This window comes from Molossus molossus, unplaced genomic scaffold, assembly GCF_014108415.1.
Source record: "Molossus molossus isolate mMolMol1 unplaced genomic scaffold, mMolMol1.p scaffold_m16_p_6, whole genome shotgun sequence".
NCBI classification, from domain to species: Eukaryota; Metazoa; Chordata; class Mammalia; order Chiroptera; family Molossidae; genus Molossus; species Molossus molossus.
In genome coordinates this window covers 6,688,405-6,705,850 of record NW_023425399.1, presented here as the reverse complement: position 1 = coordinate 6,705,850, position 17,446 = coordinate 6,688,405, and the positions used below count along the sequence as shown (strand labels likewise).

General features: G+C 48.9%; 1 protein-coding gene across 2 annotated transcripts in view; it reads left to right on the top strand.

Annotated features, from left to right (window-relative positions):
- Window positions 1-4,417: 4,417 nt before the first annotated feature.
- TSHZ2 (teashirt zinc finger homeobox 2) overlaps window positions 4,418-17,446 on the top strand; it is a 415,499-nt gene continuing 402,470 nt past the window's right edge. For both annotated transcript variants that reach the window (XM_036244869.1, XM_036244868.1), the window contains exon 1: window positions 4,418-4,534. In XM_036244869.1, coding sequence (XP_036100762.1) covers window positions 4,495-4,534 — 40 coding nt within the window. In that variant the 5' untranslated portion in view covers window positions 4,418-4,494. The remainder of the gene's footprint in view (window positions 4,535-17,446) is intronic.

Here is a 17,446-nt window from a genome sequence, read left to right as displayed (position 1 = left end):
TCCAGTGATGTCATCCCAATCCGTTCAGGCCTTTGCACATCTCCAAGTGTGAGCGCGGGGTTCTAGGATGCTACGTTCCCCAGGACCCAGACATAGCATCACTCCAAGCCAGCAGCTCTTGGAAGAAGCTCCTAAAAGTGCCAGTGTCTGCGGTTGAGCAACCAACGCACTTTGCAAAATTCTAGCCATGCCTGTCTGCAGCCCCTCTCACACTTCGCCGTCTCCACATCCTACCTGAGACGTTATTTATTCTCTATCATCCCTGAGCTGTATTTAGTTTTAAAGCCTTTAAATCATATCAAACTTTAGATTGCTATCATAAATGCAGAGGTAACCTTAACATGAATTCAATAAAAACAAACCTTTTATTATTTTTATTTTTTTTTTTAAGTCTAGCCAGGTACTTGTGTCTCTCCCCAGCTTCTGAGCCTGAGATCTGTGGTTTCTTGGTTAAAAAAATAAAAGTTAGCAATTGTCAGGCATAAAAGACACACTAGCACCCAACAGGCTTTCTGAGATCCAAAGGGAAGAACATTTTCACCGTGTGGTTCAGTGTCTTCAGTGTCACAGTTGCACCACTGTACAACATCTGGGCGCCAGGGGGTTGAGCATCCCACTGGGGTAGCCAACATCTTTGCTGATCACCAAGCTACACAGTCTACGATGGTAGCAGTGCAAATTAATAAAAGAACACTCCAGAAGATGGGGGTCCAAGAATGTACTGGTAGTCAGCTGAAAGATAGGTTTCGCAGAGGTGTTATAAGTCCCCTGCCCCCCATTATAGAACCAGCTATGGAGAAAGAACAGGGGGTGGAGGTGAAAACTTGGAGAAGAATCCCGGAGAGATTCTGTAGCCCAGAGTCAACTATTCCTGTCGACTTCCGTCCGGATTCTGTCCAAGCCTGGGTCCAGCCCCTGAATTCCCTCTTTCCTCGTTCCCAGTCGTTTGGATGTCATCTTAACAGACGCTTTTTTGAAGGCAAGGATCCTATCGTATGCATTTCAGCCTCTCCTGTGCTTGGGGCAATGCCTGGCACCTAACTAATATAAGAGATGTTTGTTAAATGATTGACTGTAATGTAAACACCAAATCAGCAGGCCTGAGGCTTCCTAGCATAGGGAGGGTTCACCGTGAGCTGGCTGCAGTCTGTCTTTTTCCTGTTCAGGCCTTAAGTCTTTACCTCCCGACCCTACAACTGCGGTTCCTTGGCAGCAGGACTGTGGGGTCTCACTCACTGAGCTGTGGTCCCTAGCACAGCGCTCCATAGAGGTATACTGAGTAACTGGAATTAATTAGTGTTAATACCCTGTTGCCCACATCATCACCTAGGAAGTAGGGTTGTCTCTGCCTCGGTTGCTTAAGGACGAGGCTGGAACTGGGTGGGGTTGGTCTTGGGTGGAGGCCGCTTGGGGGATTTAGCGTAGGTGAGTTCACTTGGGCCGCATACCTAGAGGGAGAAATGAGCGCTTGCTTCCTGTCTCGGATGTGAACAATGACTAAACAGCACTTTGCAAACAGAGACAATAACATGTTGAGGCTGACTAGTAAGATGGGAAAGTTACCTTTCCTATGGCCCCAAAGAACGGTTAAGAAAATATTTGTGGTACGAGTCAGCCTTGTAATTCCTCTCCGGTGAGGGCGAAGGAGCAGGTGGGTGGTTTGCAGAGGGATGTGTCCCGGCTCACACTGGGCAGGTCTCAGTGCTAGTGGCTGTGTGGTGAGGGTGGGCAGTGAACAGTGGGCCCAGGTGAAACCCCAGAACAATGACCATATGAACAATGTCCCCCGTGGAACGCCAAAATCCTATTCATATCTAAGCTTGCGTCGGCTTCATCCTTACAATGTTGGGTGTGTCTGATTCCCCAAGAACAAAGGCTTTTTCAGCAGAAGTTCTCAAACTGGAGTGAGCGGAAGAGTAACTGGTGAGGGTGGGAATTGCTTGGTCATAAAGCAGAGTCCCAAGCCCTCATCCATAAGTTTCTGATTCAGGCAGTCCAGGGCAGTAGTGCTGATGGGGGGGCCATTTTGCCCTGCAGGGGACACTGGGCAATGTCTGGAGACAATTTGGTTGGCACACTGGGGTGAAAGGGTCTGACAACTAGCGGGCAGAGGCCGGGATGCTACTAAACATCTGATATTGCACTGAACAGCCTTCACGGGGGGGTGGGGAGGAATATATATATATATATAAATATATAATATAATATCTCCCCAAATGTCAATAGCGCCAGAGTTAGAACATCTTTTTCGAGGTGCAGCCTAGGACTGTGCACCTTAACAAGGGCCTGGGGGATTCTGGCGCAGGAACAGGAAGGGACTCAGGCTGTCTCTTTATCCTAAGGTGTCGCTATTAGAGCCACCGTCTTGCTGAAGACTGAATACGTCCATATTCAGGGCTCAGTTTTTACTTGACTGTCCCCAGGAAGCCCTGCCTGGTAACCATCCTCCCCTCCTCAGGACACCGCCTGTCCCAGCACACATCACCTGCACCTTTAATCCTTAGACTCCCCCGCTGGAAGGAGCCTTTCTGGAGGGCAGGGTCCCAGTCCAGACCTGTCCCCAGCACCTGGGAAGTGCCTGGCCCAGCGCAAAGCGCCTGCTGGTTGGAATCGGTCTCAGCCTGAATGACCCCTCCAGCAGTGAGTCTAGGGCTCCCCCTCCCTCAGAAACTATCCTATTTGTTTGCTTTTTATTCATTCAACAAACGTCTCATTGGGCACTTACTCTGTGCCTTGTTCTTTGCCGGCACTGGGGATATCACAGTAAACAAAAGAGGAAAAATAGAGAAATGGATTGGGGAGTGGGCACACGTGGGGTGTGTGTGTGTGAAATTTTAAGTAAGGCAGACCTCTGGGAGAAAGTGGCATTTAAGCGGTGAGTGGATATCTAAGAATGACTAGTCTGCTCCCCCGTTAAAATAGAAATTAAAATATAAGCACGAAGAGGACAGGAGCATCCCTTTCTCTACGGCTGCCGCATCTCCTGAACGGGCACATAGTAGGTGCTCAATAAATGCCAGGGAAACAACACAAAGGGGAGACTATGTGATTAAACTCTCCAGGAGGCCAACGGGAGATTTTTGTTTTTATGACTATCCCCTGATTAACCAAGAAGGTGGGAGGGACAGGGGCATTCTGAAACCTAAAGGGGTGGGGAGGACATCTCGCTGGTCAGATGAAGATACCTAGAGGACGGAGGTCATCACTGGGTAAAGTGCCCTCCCCCTCCCTGTCCAAATCTAAGTTCTGGGCCTCCTGCGAGGGTTAATGGTCCCTGCTGGTAGTCCATCCTGGCCCCCTGCAGCTCCCGCCTGGTGGCTTAGGCATCACCCTGCCCCCTTTTCTCTGCATCCCTCCCTTCTCACCTCCTCCCCCAGGGGTGTCCCTGCGCCTTGTGGGCGCATCCTGGCCCAGGGAAGAGGGTGCACAGAGAAGCGGGAGCAGGGGTGCCGAGCCGGGTCCCCGCCCCCAGCCCCTCTCCCCGGTGGGACACTGTCCCTTTAATAGACTCCCTCTGCCTGGCGCTGCGGCTGGGGAGTAAATTTCTCCCTGTCATCAGGTCGCGGGGAGAGGAGGAGGAGGAGGAGTTTGTTAATGTTCAGTTTGTTCAGCAGGATCGATGTTTGCTGGCATCGCCTCGCCCTGTCTTGTGTGTGTGAGAGAGAGAGAGAGTGTGTGTGTGTGTGTGTGTGTGTGTGCATCTGTGGGGGTGTGAGTGTGAGAGAGGAAGCGCGAGTGCGTGCGTGTGTGAGTGTGTGTCTGTGTGTGTGTCTGTGTGAGTGTGTGTGTGTGTGAGTGAGTGAATTCCAGATTTTCTGTCTTTCCCAAACCCGCTCCTGTCCTCTCGCATATCACTCACAGACCGGGATCTGACAGCAGCCACAAACCTACAGTGAGTGATCTCTCTCTCCCCCAGCACCATCCGCCATCAGATCGCCAGGAGGAGGAAGAGGAGGTGGAGGAGGAGGAGGGAAAGAGGAGAAGGAGGAAGAAGAAAAAGAAGAAGAAACCACTACCTTCCCAGGATTGCCTTTTTTTTTTTCTCTCCTTATCTTTACGCGCGCGTGTGCGTGGCGCGTGTGCGCCCCTCGCCCCTGCCATCGAACCCGGTCTTGGATGTTTAATAAAGAAATCAAGTGTCGCAACAGTCACCCCCAAAAAACCAAAAACAAAAAAAATTCCAAAAAAGCCAAAACAAAAAGAGAGAGAGAAAGAGAGGAAAAAAAAAATCCAAACAAACAAACAAACAAGGCACAGCCAACCTCCACTTCAAACCAGCCGGCACAAGCCACCCGTGTCCGCCCTCCAGAGAGGGGGTCTCCGGCCCGAGGTGGAGGAGTTGCAGGGGGGGATCGGCAGGGGGACAGAGGCCGAGAGACGCCCTAGGAGCCAGCGGGCAGGAGGCGGAGGAGACCCCGACAGGCGAGCGCGACCGCGGGCCCCGCGCGCGGCTGGGGCTGGGGCACCGAAGTGGGACTGGAGCGAAGTTGAGCGATGCCAAGGAGAAAACAGCAGGCACCCAAGCGGGCGGCAGGTAAGAGACCGGCTCCGCGGGGCTGCCCCTCGGGCTCCTCTGTGCGAAGAGCCCCTCGCCCGCCCTCCTCGCCCTCGTGCCCCAGGGTGCCATCCCCAAGCTTTGGGGGAAGTCGCTCCCAGAGCCCCTCTCTGCCCTGATGATAACCCCATCCTCTCTGGCTTCTCGGATCTCCCAAATCCTCCCCTTCCCAGGCTCTGGTTGGGTGGGGGTAGCTATCCCACCAAGCCTTCCCTCCTTAAACTTTTTTTTCCTCTACCCTCTACCCCACCCCTAACTTTCTCCCAGTCTGTTTCTCGCTCCTCGGGCCAAAGTTGGGTTGCGGATTTGGGGTGCGGAGTAGGGAGACAGCCCTCCACTCCCTGATCCCTCCGCGTGGTCACTGCCAGTGGCTTCTGGCCTGGAGGGACAGCGTTTCCTCTCGCCGGGGTTTGGGGCGCTGAAGTGTGAGCCATGCCCAAGCCCAGGCTGCAGGCTGGCTTTGGGGTGAGCCAGGGGAGTTTAGCTTTGATCGCCAAGGTGGAAAAAAACCACTTCAGGAAACGCATGAACCTTTGAATATGTTTGCTAAAGGGATCCAGGTTTGGAAATCTAATCAACACTCTCTCTCCTCTTAAAAAAAGGGGGGGGGGTGCGGAATGCACCATAGAACATTGAAATAGTTCTGGTTTTTCTTTGCCCAGAGATAGTTGCAAACTTTGTAAATTGATTTGTATGGTAGAAAGTATCCCGTCTGAATCCTCTAATCACCCCCCACCCCCCTGCAAAGAAAGAAACAGGTTAATGGATCAGTACAATAGACCTTCTAAAGGATTTTTTTTTTCCTTTTGGGTTGCTTAATTGCTTTTTTAATAGTATGCTGGGGTTTTGTTTCTTGGAAGTGTAATATGAAAGTTCATTTTTCTCCTGCCAGACCCACCCACTGAAAAATCAGCTTTCCACTTGATTGCTAGTTTTGATTTGACATTTGATTGATCACCTGTCATCTAGCTGCCTTTGATCTATTCATTCTTGATATATATCAATAAATCACTCACCATGGTAACTCAGAGTGCTAGTGACGCAAGTCTTGCCCTCTAGATTCAGAGCCAGACATGCACAATTATTATCTTGTTTGGCTTTTAATGTGGGCGTTTTTATTTCTTTGTGTCCTTTAGTTGAATCAGAGCTTTAGCAAAAAGCTGAAGTTGTTTTTCTTCCCCTTTTCTGTCTGTACCCTCATGCTTCCGGCAGCATCGGTCAGGCTGGTCTTGGGCAGACCCTCCACCACCTCCCTTCTGTTTCAACTCTCGCAGAACAGTAGGGAGAAGTTCTGTGAGCGCTTTCCTAAACTTTGCAGAGCCACCCTCAGAACAAATCCAAAGTTAGTTACAAATCTGGGCAAAGTGGGTGTTTGTGTCTGAACAGGCTGGACCACCGAGCTCATCCCTCCATCGTGGCCTGGTTCCAGGCCGAACGGCAGTGCATGTACTCTAAAATATCCACAATTATCTTCCCTTCTGAGCACAGAGCTGCTTCCGTGAGCCGTGTACACGGCTCCGAGCCGCATGCGGAAATATCACTGGGAGAGCTTCGTTCTCGTGTGTCCCCGCTGCTTCCCTTAGAGCAAAAGAATTAAAATATTTTTAGTGCCGTACGTATGTAGAACTTGCCTAGTCAGTGAGGTGTTCTTCTAACAGTTCTACCTTTTCTGAAAGCAGTTTCTCCCTCCTAGCCAGGTCCCTTTCTACATTTAACTCACTTATTTTTTAAGAAACTTCGGTGGCTTTGCAAGCTGACAGCTTTGGGGTGCAGCCTGGCCTCCCATACTCGGGAAGAGCGAGCCTGCTCTGTCTAGCTCTGCCACATAAGTTTCAGTGTAGCTGGATTATTAGCGAGAACATCCTTATTGTTGTCCCAGAAGAGAACCCTGGGCAAGAGTCCAGCACGAAGTGATACTGCCCTGAAAATTACTCTTTTTTCCCCTTGTTGTTCCGGTAAAGGCCATCAACCAAGTAGGCAGTGATTTAAATTACCAGAATGACTGGACATGTCTCCTTTGGTAAGCTCATTACAAAAAGTGCATTGCTCAGAATTGCACTACTTTGATTATAATTATTTTCTGATCAATGGGGAGCCAGGTGTACATAACATAATGCTGCATCACATTATCTAAATCAGATCCTTTTCATTAAGCTGATATCTCTTGGTGCTGGCTTGCCTGTTTACTGTAGTGTGTGTGTGTGTGTGTGTGTGTGTAGAAAGTTGTGACTATAGTTTCAGTTTTCCGGCCTATTGTATTCCGAGTGTCTTTGTATGTTTGTTTTCGTGGCTTTTATTATTTTCACTGAAGAAGTGGAAACCCTTGTCAAGCTGAAAGGGAATAATTCATTTCGTACACAATGAGGCCCCTCTTACAGTATTTATTTGCTCACATATTAATACGGCAGATATCTCCGCGCGGTGTTTGTTTCCTCGGAAGGCACCGGTGCTGCGTTCTGTTTTAGCCGAGGTGGTTACCCCCGAGGAAAGTTGGCCACTTTGGGATCCTTTAGCCAGTTCACGTCCAGGGAAATGCGAAAGGTGGGTCCCAGGATCGTGGCCATCCTAACTTTGATCACGGCTTAGAATTAAACACAATGCACAACTGTAAGTAATTACTTCCGTGGCCTGATGTTGAAAGCTTGATTTCTGGCTTGATTAATGAATAATGTAAGATCGAAAAAGCCTGTGAGTGGATCCAAGCTGAGGCTCTTTCCCAAGCCCTGTTCGAGGCAATTTGATTCCTTTGCATTATTAGTTTTAAGTTCCATGTTTCAAGGAATCAATTAGAGAACTTTCTAATAAAGCAGGTACACAGACCGAGTGAGCGGGATGATGGGATGAGTGATGGGGAGTTTTAGCTCTAGTTCGCCACAGCCTCCCCCCTTGAAGGGAAGCGATGTGAGAAGGCAGTTCTCTTTAAGGAAACAGCTAAGTCAGAACATTTCCCTCCCAAATGTCATTCTTCCTGGCTTTCTAAAGCTATGCTGTTCCACCATACTGTTACTTCGGGCAAGGGAAAAAAAAAAAAAAAGTTTAGAAAGCAGCCTACGGTACTCCAGGGGTTTGTAAAAAAAAAAAAAAAAATTGCAAAATTCTATAACAGCATCTTACCCCCATCCATTTTAGGGAAGACAGAGAAGATAGCAGGAACGTAAAACAAAACAGAACAGTATTTTGATTTGTTTGTATTCTGGAGGCTACAGAGTACTTTAAAAATTTTACATTGTAGACTTACCCGCTACCGCTTCTGTTTGCTACGGTCCATGGCGGTCTCCGTACACACACGTGTAATACATATTTTATTTCACCATCCCCAACTATTGTTTTTATATAATGCCAGCCGATTGCAACACAACACCCAATCTTTGGGGCTCATCTACACATGAATGTGTAATGTGTCTATAAAGGATAGGATTCTGCTCCTGCCCACCCAGAGAGATGAAATGTTTCCTTCTTGCTGACTCTCAAAAGCTCCCTGACAATCCAGATCTCAGGACAGTCTTGCAGGAAAGAACAGCCCCCTCACTGTGTTTTGTTGATTTAATATGGAGATGAATAATGCAGATTTTGTTTGCATGAATGTCCTTCTGTGGTAGTAAACATTAGACTATTAGCAATCATTACTTAAAAGTGGCAATTTGCACCTTAATAGCACAAGGTATTTACATGGGAAACATATTCAGCAGGGACCATTCTGAATCCTGCAATGGAGTGTAGACACGACCTGAGAAATCTGCTTTTCAACCTCATGATAGCAGTGACTGGATTAACTAGGGAGGTCTCAGGTCAGGGAGGGGACAGACAGCGCAGGGTGAAGTTTACCTTTAATTTACTGGCAGGCAGGATGAGATTCAAGAGAACAGAAATTGGGGTGGAGTGGGGAAGGGACCCCAGACCTCTCACTTTGTTTAAACATACTTCCGAAAGCCAAGTTCACATCTTGGAGATGTAAATACCACATGCTATATAGACCCTTCCCTACCCAAACAGTATGGTTTTAACAGATGCATGCAAATAATAAACACACACACACACACACACACACACACACACACACCCCAAAGGGGTTCAGAATAGCATGAACTGTTCTGGCTATTCTGATTATTTAAGGCAGATCCCGGGGGTGGGGGGGGAATTAAAAAAATGAAGGCCAGATACCTTAAAAACGCATCCTCCACCCGGTGTTTTGGATGAAAATTGATTACTTAAGTGGTCTTCTCCCTAGTCCTCCCCTGATTTGCTTCTCCTGCCTCTCACCTCACCCTTAAAGACTCCGATTGAATGGGACATTTCAAAAGCCCATTTGTTTTAGGCATTTATTGATTTCATTTTTAATCTGCCATATCAGGACACAATACATTAACCCTAATCAGCAGATTGTGAGTGACAGGGAGTTTGAGTGCAAGCCAGGTGAGAGAGGGCCTGGGAGAGACTTCTCCACAGAGGGGCTGTCCTCGAGGCCTGGGGGCTGGACACGGGAGCTTACTTTGGCGGAGGGTCGAAGCCTTGCTCAGAAAGACTATGCATTTATTTTTCTACCAGCCAGCTCGCTCCGGTGGCTAGGTTCTCTTGCAGCCGTTTGGGAAAACTTCACACCCAACCAGTACCTCCCAGGCATCCTTAGCAGATTTGTCCCATGAAGCATCCTGCCTTTTGTCACATCCCCCAACAGAGGGTGATGCCATCATTTTATCCCAGCTGACTTCTCACTCATTTGATGGAATTTCTCCAACTGGATAATACCTGGGATGATCTATTTATCTTCCCAGAGGCTGGGGAATTGTACTCTCAATTGAGCAGTTTTTAAAGGGGCACTGAGCCTGGCATTATTTAGGGCACTTCTGCTCATGACTGTAGCTGAGCTTAGAAAAATCAGCCAGGAAGAAAATCTAGGCCCTGCTCACGTGGGCGGCGGGTCTGTAACGAGCTGACACAACCCGAGTTCAATATCCCGAGTACAGCTTCCTCTCCATCCCTGTGTTGAGGTGTGTTGTGGCCGGGAAGATGCAGCCACTCCTGCTAAGGCAATGCCTGCTTCTACCCAAGTCCCCTTCCGGAAGCGCAGCATTGCCTGACAAATTCTATATTAAGACCAGGCATACACAGAGTATCATTTTCGTCTGATGCAAAGTCAGTTGGAAATACTTGCACCGAACAGTTCGAGAGAGTCTGCACAGCTCCCCTGAAGCGGTGCTTTTCATTACCTACTTAATTACAATCAAATCGAGCGACTTTGGTAGAGGGAAAAATTGCCGTGGTATTCAAAGACGCTTGGCACGCAAATAATTTTATTGCTTCTTAAGTTGAGAACGCAGCTCTGGTTTTATTTCTTGGGGAGAAATGTATCTTCTTTTTTCTACTGTTGTGATAAATACAGAATGTGTTTTCTGTGGTCTGTATCTACCTTCCTCCGGGCCTGCTCAGCCTGGAAGAGGTTTTTGTAGCCAGTTGCCAGTCACGGGGAGCAATTTGTATTTCTTGGTTATTATTCTCTTAAGTTTTGTAAGTTCCATGTGAAGTTAGAAATTCTCGGGTTCCTCGGGGTGACCTTTGGCAAGCACCTCTTCCATTGTGAGCAAGCCTGGTCGTTCTAACCACACGAGAAGTAGCCCCGATGAGGTCGATTACCTGGACACTGCACTAAGGAAAAACACCGTGTGTTTACAGGCCTCTGTCACACAAGACTCTTTTTACTGCGTTTGCAATGTTTTGGATTTTTTCCTACTACTGACCTTTCCGTCATTTGCTTTAGGAACTTTTTTTCGGGAAAATAGCACAGGGATAGCCTTTAAAGTGGGTGTCAAGGTACTTGGGGTCTTGAGGAAGCAGGAACAGAAACCACAGACCTTGCAGCCCCGACACCTACTGCTGGACTGTCTGCAGAGTCTGAGCCAGGCGTCCCTGCAGACACATGGTTCCGAGTCTAAGGGGGACATTAATGAGCGTCTCCAGCCGTGTGGCCGTATTCCTGTTGCTCATTTTGTCACAGAAGCCGTCACGGGGGTGTCGGACACAGGTCCTTTCTGGAAGACATTGTGTACATCTGCAGACACACAGAAGAGAAAGCTGAGATGCTAGTGGGAACTGCTGATATATTTGTTTTCAAAGCAAACTCCATGGGTGAAATGATCAAATAATTCACAGTGATTCGAAAGCCATCCAAATAGCCATGTGGGTTTCCGGTTGTTGCTTCTCTAGTCTGGGTGCTTCCCCTCCAGAAAGGCGTCCTCGGGGCGGCCTCCGATGGTTGTGACACCAGAGCAGTACCTACCACTGCTGAAAATGTCCCAACTTACAATTCAGGAGGCTCGGCCAGTTAATCCTATTATCAATGTAGCAGTCTTGCGTAGCTCTGCTCAACAACAGGGAGGAGCACAATGCAAAAGTTGGGGAGATAATTAGCTTCGAGAAATTACTCGGGGAAAAGAAATACCTGAATCACATTGGAAAGTATTTGTCTTGAATATTTTGCTCAGCTAAATGAGAGCTGCCTTTCTGTCTGTGCTGGAATGCTACTCAGCAATTACAAGAGAGAAAAAGAGGAAGGAAGGAAGGAAGGAAGGAAGGAAGGAAGGAAGGAAGGAAGGAAGGAAGGAAGGAAGGAAGGAAGGAAGGGAGGGAGGGAGGGAGGGAGGGAGGGAGGGAGGGAGGGAGGGAGGGAGGGAGGGAGGGAGGAAAAGAAAGAAAGAAAGAAAGAAAGAAAGAAAGAAAGAAAGAAAGAAAGAAAGAGAAAGAAAGAGAGAAAGAGAGAAAGAAAGAGAGAAAGACTATTGATAGATGCAGCCACCTGGGTACATCTCAAAGGGATTGTGTTTTTAAAAGTCAGTTCCAAATAGGTATCACGTATCATATGATATGATTCTATTTATATAACATTTTGAAATGACCAAAGTATAGAGAATTAGGACAAACTGCCGAAAGTGGCCAGGTGGCAGAGGGTGGGGACGGAGGGAGGGTGTGATGGAGGCGGGGGCCCTAGGAGGTGGGCATGGTGGTAAATGGCCAGAAGGAAGGATCCTGAGGTGCTGGACGGGTGAGTCTTGACTCATGGGGGTGGATACCGGAGCCTGCACAGGTGATGCAGTCTCCTAGAACTGAATGCACAGGCACACGTGAAGCCAGTGAGATCCGAGTCACGGAGTGGGTTGCAGTCAGGTTCATTTCCTCATCTCCGTCCTAGAGTTGACACCCAGTCAGGGGACACTGGTTGAGGGCTACTTGAGATGTCTCTGAATTATTTTGTACAATGGTGCGCGACTCTACAATTAGCTCCAAAAGAAACGTTTACTTTAAAAAAAAAGAAAAAGAAAAAGAAGAAGAAGTGGGGTAGGAGAGGTGGGCGGAGGCAGCTCACGCATGGCCTTGGAGATTTTATTCTCAGTGTGATGGGTGCCACGGGGCGAGCAGGAGCCACATGATCGGACTGGGTTATTAGCAGAACGTAGGCCCAGGTGGCATTTGAAGGGTGGTGTGGGCGTGGGCATGTTGGCCCACCCCGTTGACTTACCCGGCCCCTCCGTGATGGTGAGGAGGATGCTCAGAGTGATAGGGGTGGCACCTGCGGATAAAAACACACGCCCAGCCTTTCTGTGAAGAGCCAAGCGCATCTGGGACCCACTTGCATCTCCTCCCTACTGAATGGGAGTTCCTTAACCTTGCCGTGCCTCAGTTTCCCTAGCTGCCAAATGGGGACATGATTGCTGGCCTCACACTGCAGTGTGATGATGAGATAATGTGATGCCGATGAAACCCTGGGTGCAGTCCCAGACATTTTCATTGATCTTCTTCATGGGAAAACCGTTTTATTGCCTTTCCTGTTTTTTGTGTTTGTTTTGTTTTTTTTCTGTAGGAATTCCAGGAGAAATCAAGGCACTTGAATTAGTCCTTAGTACCTGTTAGGCACTAAATAAATATTTCCTGATGATGAATAAATAAGGCTGTAAACAAATGAATGAATACATACTTTAATTACTGTATTACTTTGTATACTAATTAATTACTTTCGAGTATAAGGATCTCTTTTGCATGTCTAACTTTTTTTTTTTTTTGGCAAACCTCCGCACCAGTCACTATGAGAGCTGCACTTTGAATATTTATCAATTTAGGAAGTACTCATGACAAAGCCACTGATTTTAGTAATGAACTTGTATTTTCTTTATCGTGACATCATCCGCCTTCAGCTGGGGAGCAGTGATTCACCTTTTTGCAGTAAGGATTGTTTGTTCATCTCAGAGACAATGCGCGCTGATGATGTGAATCCGTAGACTTCTCGGGAAGCTGGGACCCTGGAGTGGAGCATCGCTGGTGGAGTGGAAAGGGTTGAGGACCCTCGATTTGGACCAGCGGACCTCGCCCTGGCCTTCCTGCAGGTTCTCGCTCAGCAGCCTCCAGAGCACGGCCTCCCGGGGGTTGGCAACTCTCCCCCTCCCCCACCGCAAACGTGCTCATCCCCTCAGGCCCAAAGCCGCACAGCTTAGGGGTTGTTAAGCTAATGGGAGAAGGTTACCGGCTGTTTCCTGGTAACGCCTTCTTCACTTTTTAATTGTCACCTTCAGAGGAGTTGCCTGGGAGAGGGCAGGAGAGGGGCTGCCTGGTGCCTGGGAAGGTATATTTGGGGTCTCCGGGAGCACGTGGGGACGTTTGCTGCCGGCCTCAGAACCTGCATGTAAGCAATCGCCGCGCCCTGCTGTGTGCCGGGTACCCGGGCACAGTGGGACGCGCCGGCACCGCAGCCTGGAGCCTGTCCCTGGAAGCTGACACTGAGTGTGGCACACAGGTCACAGATAGCAAGTAGAGGCAGATGTCACAGCATGCCAGGGCGCGGTATGTGCCAGGGAGAAAGTTGAAGGAGGGTAAGGGGAGGCGCTGCTTTTCCCCGGGGAGAGTGCCTTTCCTTGGGGGACAGTTCCAGGCACGTCTGAAAGGGCAGAGCTGGAGCATGCTGGGGGAGGGGGCCTCGGAGGAGCAGCGAGAAGGCCAGAGCACCTGGAGCCCAGGGACGGCGGGGGAGGGATGAGGACAGGGATGGGAACTGGGGTAAGGAGCTGGGCTCCTAACTGAACGGGGAGCCTTGGGGGCCAAGGGAGCAGGGAGAGACAGAGTGTGACTCCGGTTTGTACAGGATCTCCTGGCTGCCATGTTGGTTATCAGGGACCAAGCAGGTCCCAGACCACTGAGGTGGCTCCAGGACCAACCCAGACAAAAGCTGGTGATGACTCGGGCCGATGGTGGCGGAGATGGGACGCTGGGTCTAGGTAGACAAGATGGCCAAAACTGCAGGTGATGTGAATGGAAAGGAACAAGGCTGTGGACTTTTTCTTTTTTTTTTTTTTCTTTTTTAAGTCTATGTTTATCTTATTAATATTTTCTCTAATTCTTTTCTTTACTGCCCTCCTTTTCTTATATATTAGGCGGTTACTAAAGTTGTCCGTCTAGGGTCTTCTGAGCCAAAGTGGAAACGAGGGAATGTGTTTGAGGATGCATTTATTCTAGAATTGACGAGACAGGAAGAGGCCAGTCTTTACAGTGTGTATTCCTGCAGTCCTAGAACACGCTCTCCTCCCAACCCCCATCACACAACCAGAGCCCCACCGGGACGGCCTCTGCAGTCAGGCAGGGTTCGAGTGCTCTCCTTCCGCTCCTGTCCGTGCTGCGTGGCCTCTGGCGCCTTCACCTCCTGGACTTCCAGCGTCCTCGTCGGCAGAACTGACCCACTAACAGGACTTCTCGTTGGGTTTCTACAAAGATGCATTGAGATAAATTAGATAATGTGCTGAGCACGGTGCCTGGTGCGTGGTCAGTGGTCAGTAAATTTCAGTCAATACACGAACAAGTTAGTTACCCTCTTCATGCCTTGATTTCCTACTAAAAACTCCCTTTTGGGTTCTTGGGAGGAGCAAATCATCAGCACCAGCAAGGTACTTAGAACGGCGTCTCGTACACAGTCAGGGCCCCGTAAATGCTGAATTTCTAAACTCAGCACCAAGTCTCCGAGCTTGTGACTTGAAGGGAGTCTTAGGTCTTACTTGCTTTAAGTCCACGCGACACATTGTTGGTGCTCAATAAATACTGTCTGAAAGAATGAATGATGGTGCCGTGATGATCAGGAGTCAAGTGAGAAAACTCAAAGAGATGGAGGTGCGTGTGAGGGAGGGAGGATGAGAGAGAGACCGCTGACCCCAACCATCATCTTCCCCGGCGGGAGCTCCTGACGGCCAGCCCCATCTGCCCGAACCTGCCGGGGCCCCATGCAATGTTTGCACCAGGAAGGCAAGCCCATCCCAGGACATTTCGAAGCCACAGTGGCCCCATTAAGATGGTTGATCGTTTTGAGGGCCACCCAGTCAGGCACAGGTTCAAAGAAGCGCCCCCTTGGGACCGGTTCAGCCCTCTGAGCCAGTCAGTACGACAGGCTGGTGGGGTGTCAGCCTGTCTCAGACACCGCCCTTGCACTTGTTGATCAGAGCAGGTCGACCTCAGACTCAGACGCGAGCAGACCGTGGCATCCAGTGCAAAACACAATGTCACCGTCCAGTTCCCATTGCTCAGGGCACATAATGCTGACTTTCCACGGACTGTGCTGACATGAAGTTTCGTTTTAAAATAAAATGAAATATGTGAGTGAGTAACAGAGGGAGTCGTGTAAGGAAACGTACAGAGACGGCGATAGCGGGGGGAGGATGCACGGACCGGGAGGAGGGGCGGAGGGGGCGGAGTGACCCCACGGAGGCCGCTCTGCGTGCCTGGGGCCCAGCAGGGCTCGCGATGGCTGAACCAGCTGTGAGCGAGGGCTGCCAAGTCACACTCAGGTCAGAGAAACGCCCGGAAAACGGACGCTTTCATTAAAACTTTAAAAAACGTTGAAAGTGAGAAGAAACTTCCCCTCCCAGGACATCAGAGAGCAGCTCTGGAAAGTCCGAACGGGCCCGGGAAGTTCTGCAAATACCGAGGGTCAGGTTCTGCATCGGGAATAAACCTCGGCTCGGTGGCCTCGTCACTAGGAAGACGTGTTTGCAAATTCACAGGGTTCCAGGCCAGAGCCCAGTCCTTCTGATGCCAGAGAATGGGGGCGAGGCCCCCAAATCTGCATTTCAGTACCCACTATGGCTTTGAACTATATATGGGGGAAATCTAGGTTCCCCCTCCCCCTTCCCATCGTCCTTCCCTCCCTTCCCCTCTCCTCTCCCAAATACCAAAGTACTTAAATATTTCAACAATTATTTGAGAAGTCCATTTTCACTTTTTGCTTTTAGTCAACAGGAAAAAAAAAAAACTGTAAGTGGTCTCTCTTCTCACACTCACTCGAGTGGCAGTCACCTATGTTTTCAGAAACGGTGGGGACCACTTTCTCTAATGTATTACACCCGAGAAATGCAGCCCGTTAGGCACTTACCTCCCTGGGCCCAGCAGCAAGCATGGGGCCCAGAGAGGCCTCGGGAGGAGAAAGCCGAGCAGGCCAGCCTGTCACCGGGGCTCTGTCTGCTGAGGACCCCGCACCCTGGGGACCGCCGTCCAGAGGAGATTCACGCAGGGACCTCCCAGACCTGGCTCTTTCTCTCGTACCCTCTCTGAAATTCGGGAGACTCTGTCGGAGGACAGAGCAGAAAGCCTGGCTTCATTCTTTGTTACGAATGAACATGTCCACTTTCTCGTTACACATTTCTTGTTTCTGCATACTCACGTCAGTGATTCCTCCTCTCTTCTTTTTCCTTCTTCATTAATTCCTGGTCTCTTTCCTGACTCTTTCCAGTAGTCAGGCTTCCAAGCTCTTTTCTGTCGAGCATCTGGGCCTCCCTGGGCGGGTGTGATAGAACCGATGATGTGGTGATGAGGAATATGATGCTAATGACGATGGGCATTGTGTAATGGCTACTCTTTGTTGTCTGGATAATGCGAAACCCAAAAGTGTGTATTCTGAGTAGTTAACATTTGCTGAGCACCGACAATATGCAGGTCATTTATATAAAGTCTCTCCCCACAACATCCCAGAAGGTGGATATTAGTATTGTTATTGGCCCATTGAATAGATGAGGAAATTAAGTTTTAAAACTTCAAGTCCCTTGAAGATCACGCAAGCTTTGAGTTAGGGTATTGGAACCCGAGGCCTATCAGAGTCCAGGTACTCAGACATGATGCTTTGTTTATTCTCACAATAGTCCACACTTAACAGCAAAGAGTCACGTAGATAAACACTCACAGGCTACTGCAGAGACACGCAGGCCAAGGGCACGCCCTGAAATTCAGCTTTTCTTCCAAGTAAAAGCAAGTCAATTGTGTCAAAGAAGAGAGAGAGAGAGAGAGAGGTTCATTTTGCTCATCAAAATCCCTAAATGCCATCTTTAAAAGTTGAACCTACGAAGACTTAAAAAAAATTTTTTTTAAATAGGATTTTTAGAACCTCTTGAATTTTCCACAACAGTGTTTTCCTAAGTCCATCCCTGTGTTCTTAAATGAAGCTGGCGAGAAACATGATAACCCCAACACCGTCCATCGGGGGAGTCTCAGGAGGCAGCCGTGCTCACCGGCTTCCTACGGCTTCTCCGAGGATGTGTCGTGGAGTCAGACGCTGCTCATCTGTTCCCCATAAACCTCTTGTAGGCTCAGGACTCTTCCTGGCCATCAGAGCTGTGGACCACATGCGGTGACAATGGCCCCTTATTTCTTTTGGCAAATGGAGAGCTTCCCCTTGAGAATCTCTTAAAGCATTTCTGGTCAGGGTGTGTAAAGGTGTTCCTTATTGTAAGTATTTAATTACAGGTGACATTTAATTGAGTACTCTGAATAATATGAAGAAAGTAAAATAAAAAGATGACCTCAAAATTCAAAGGGTGTGTCACAGAGGGGAAATGTAGCTTATCACGGAAATCATAATAGGATCTTTTATAAAAA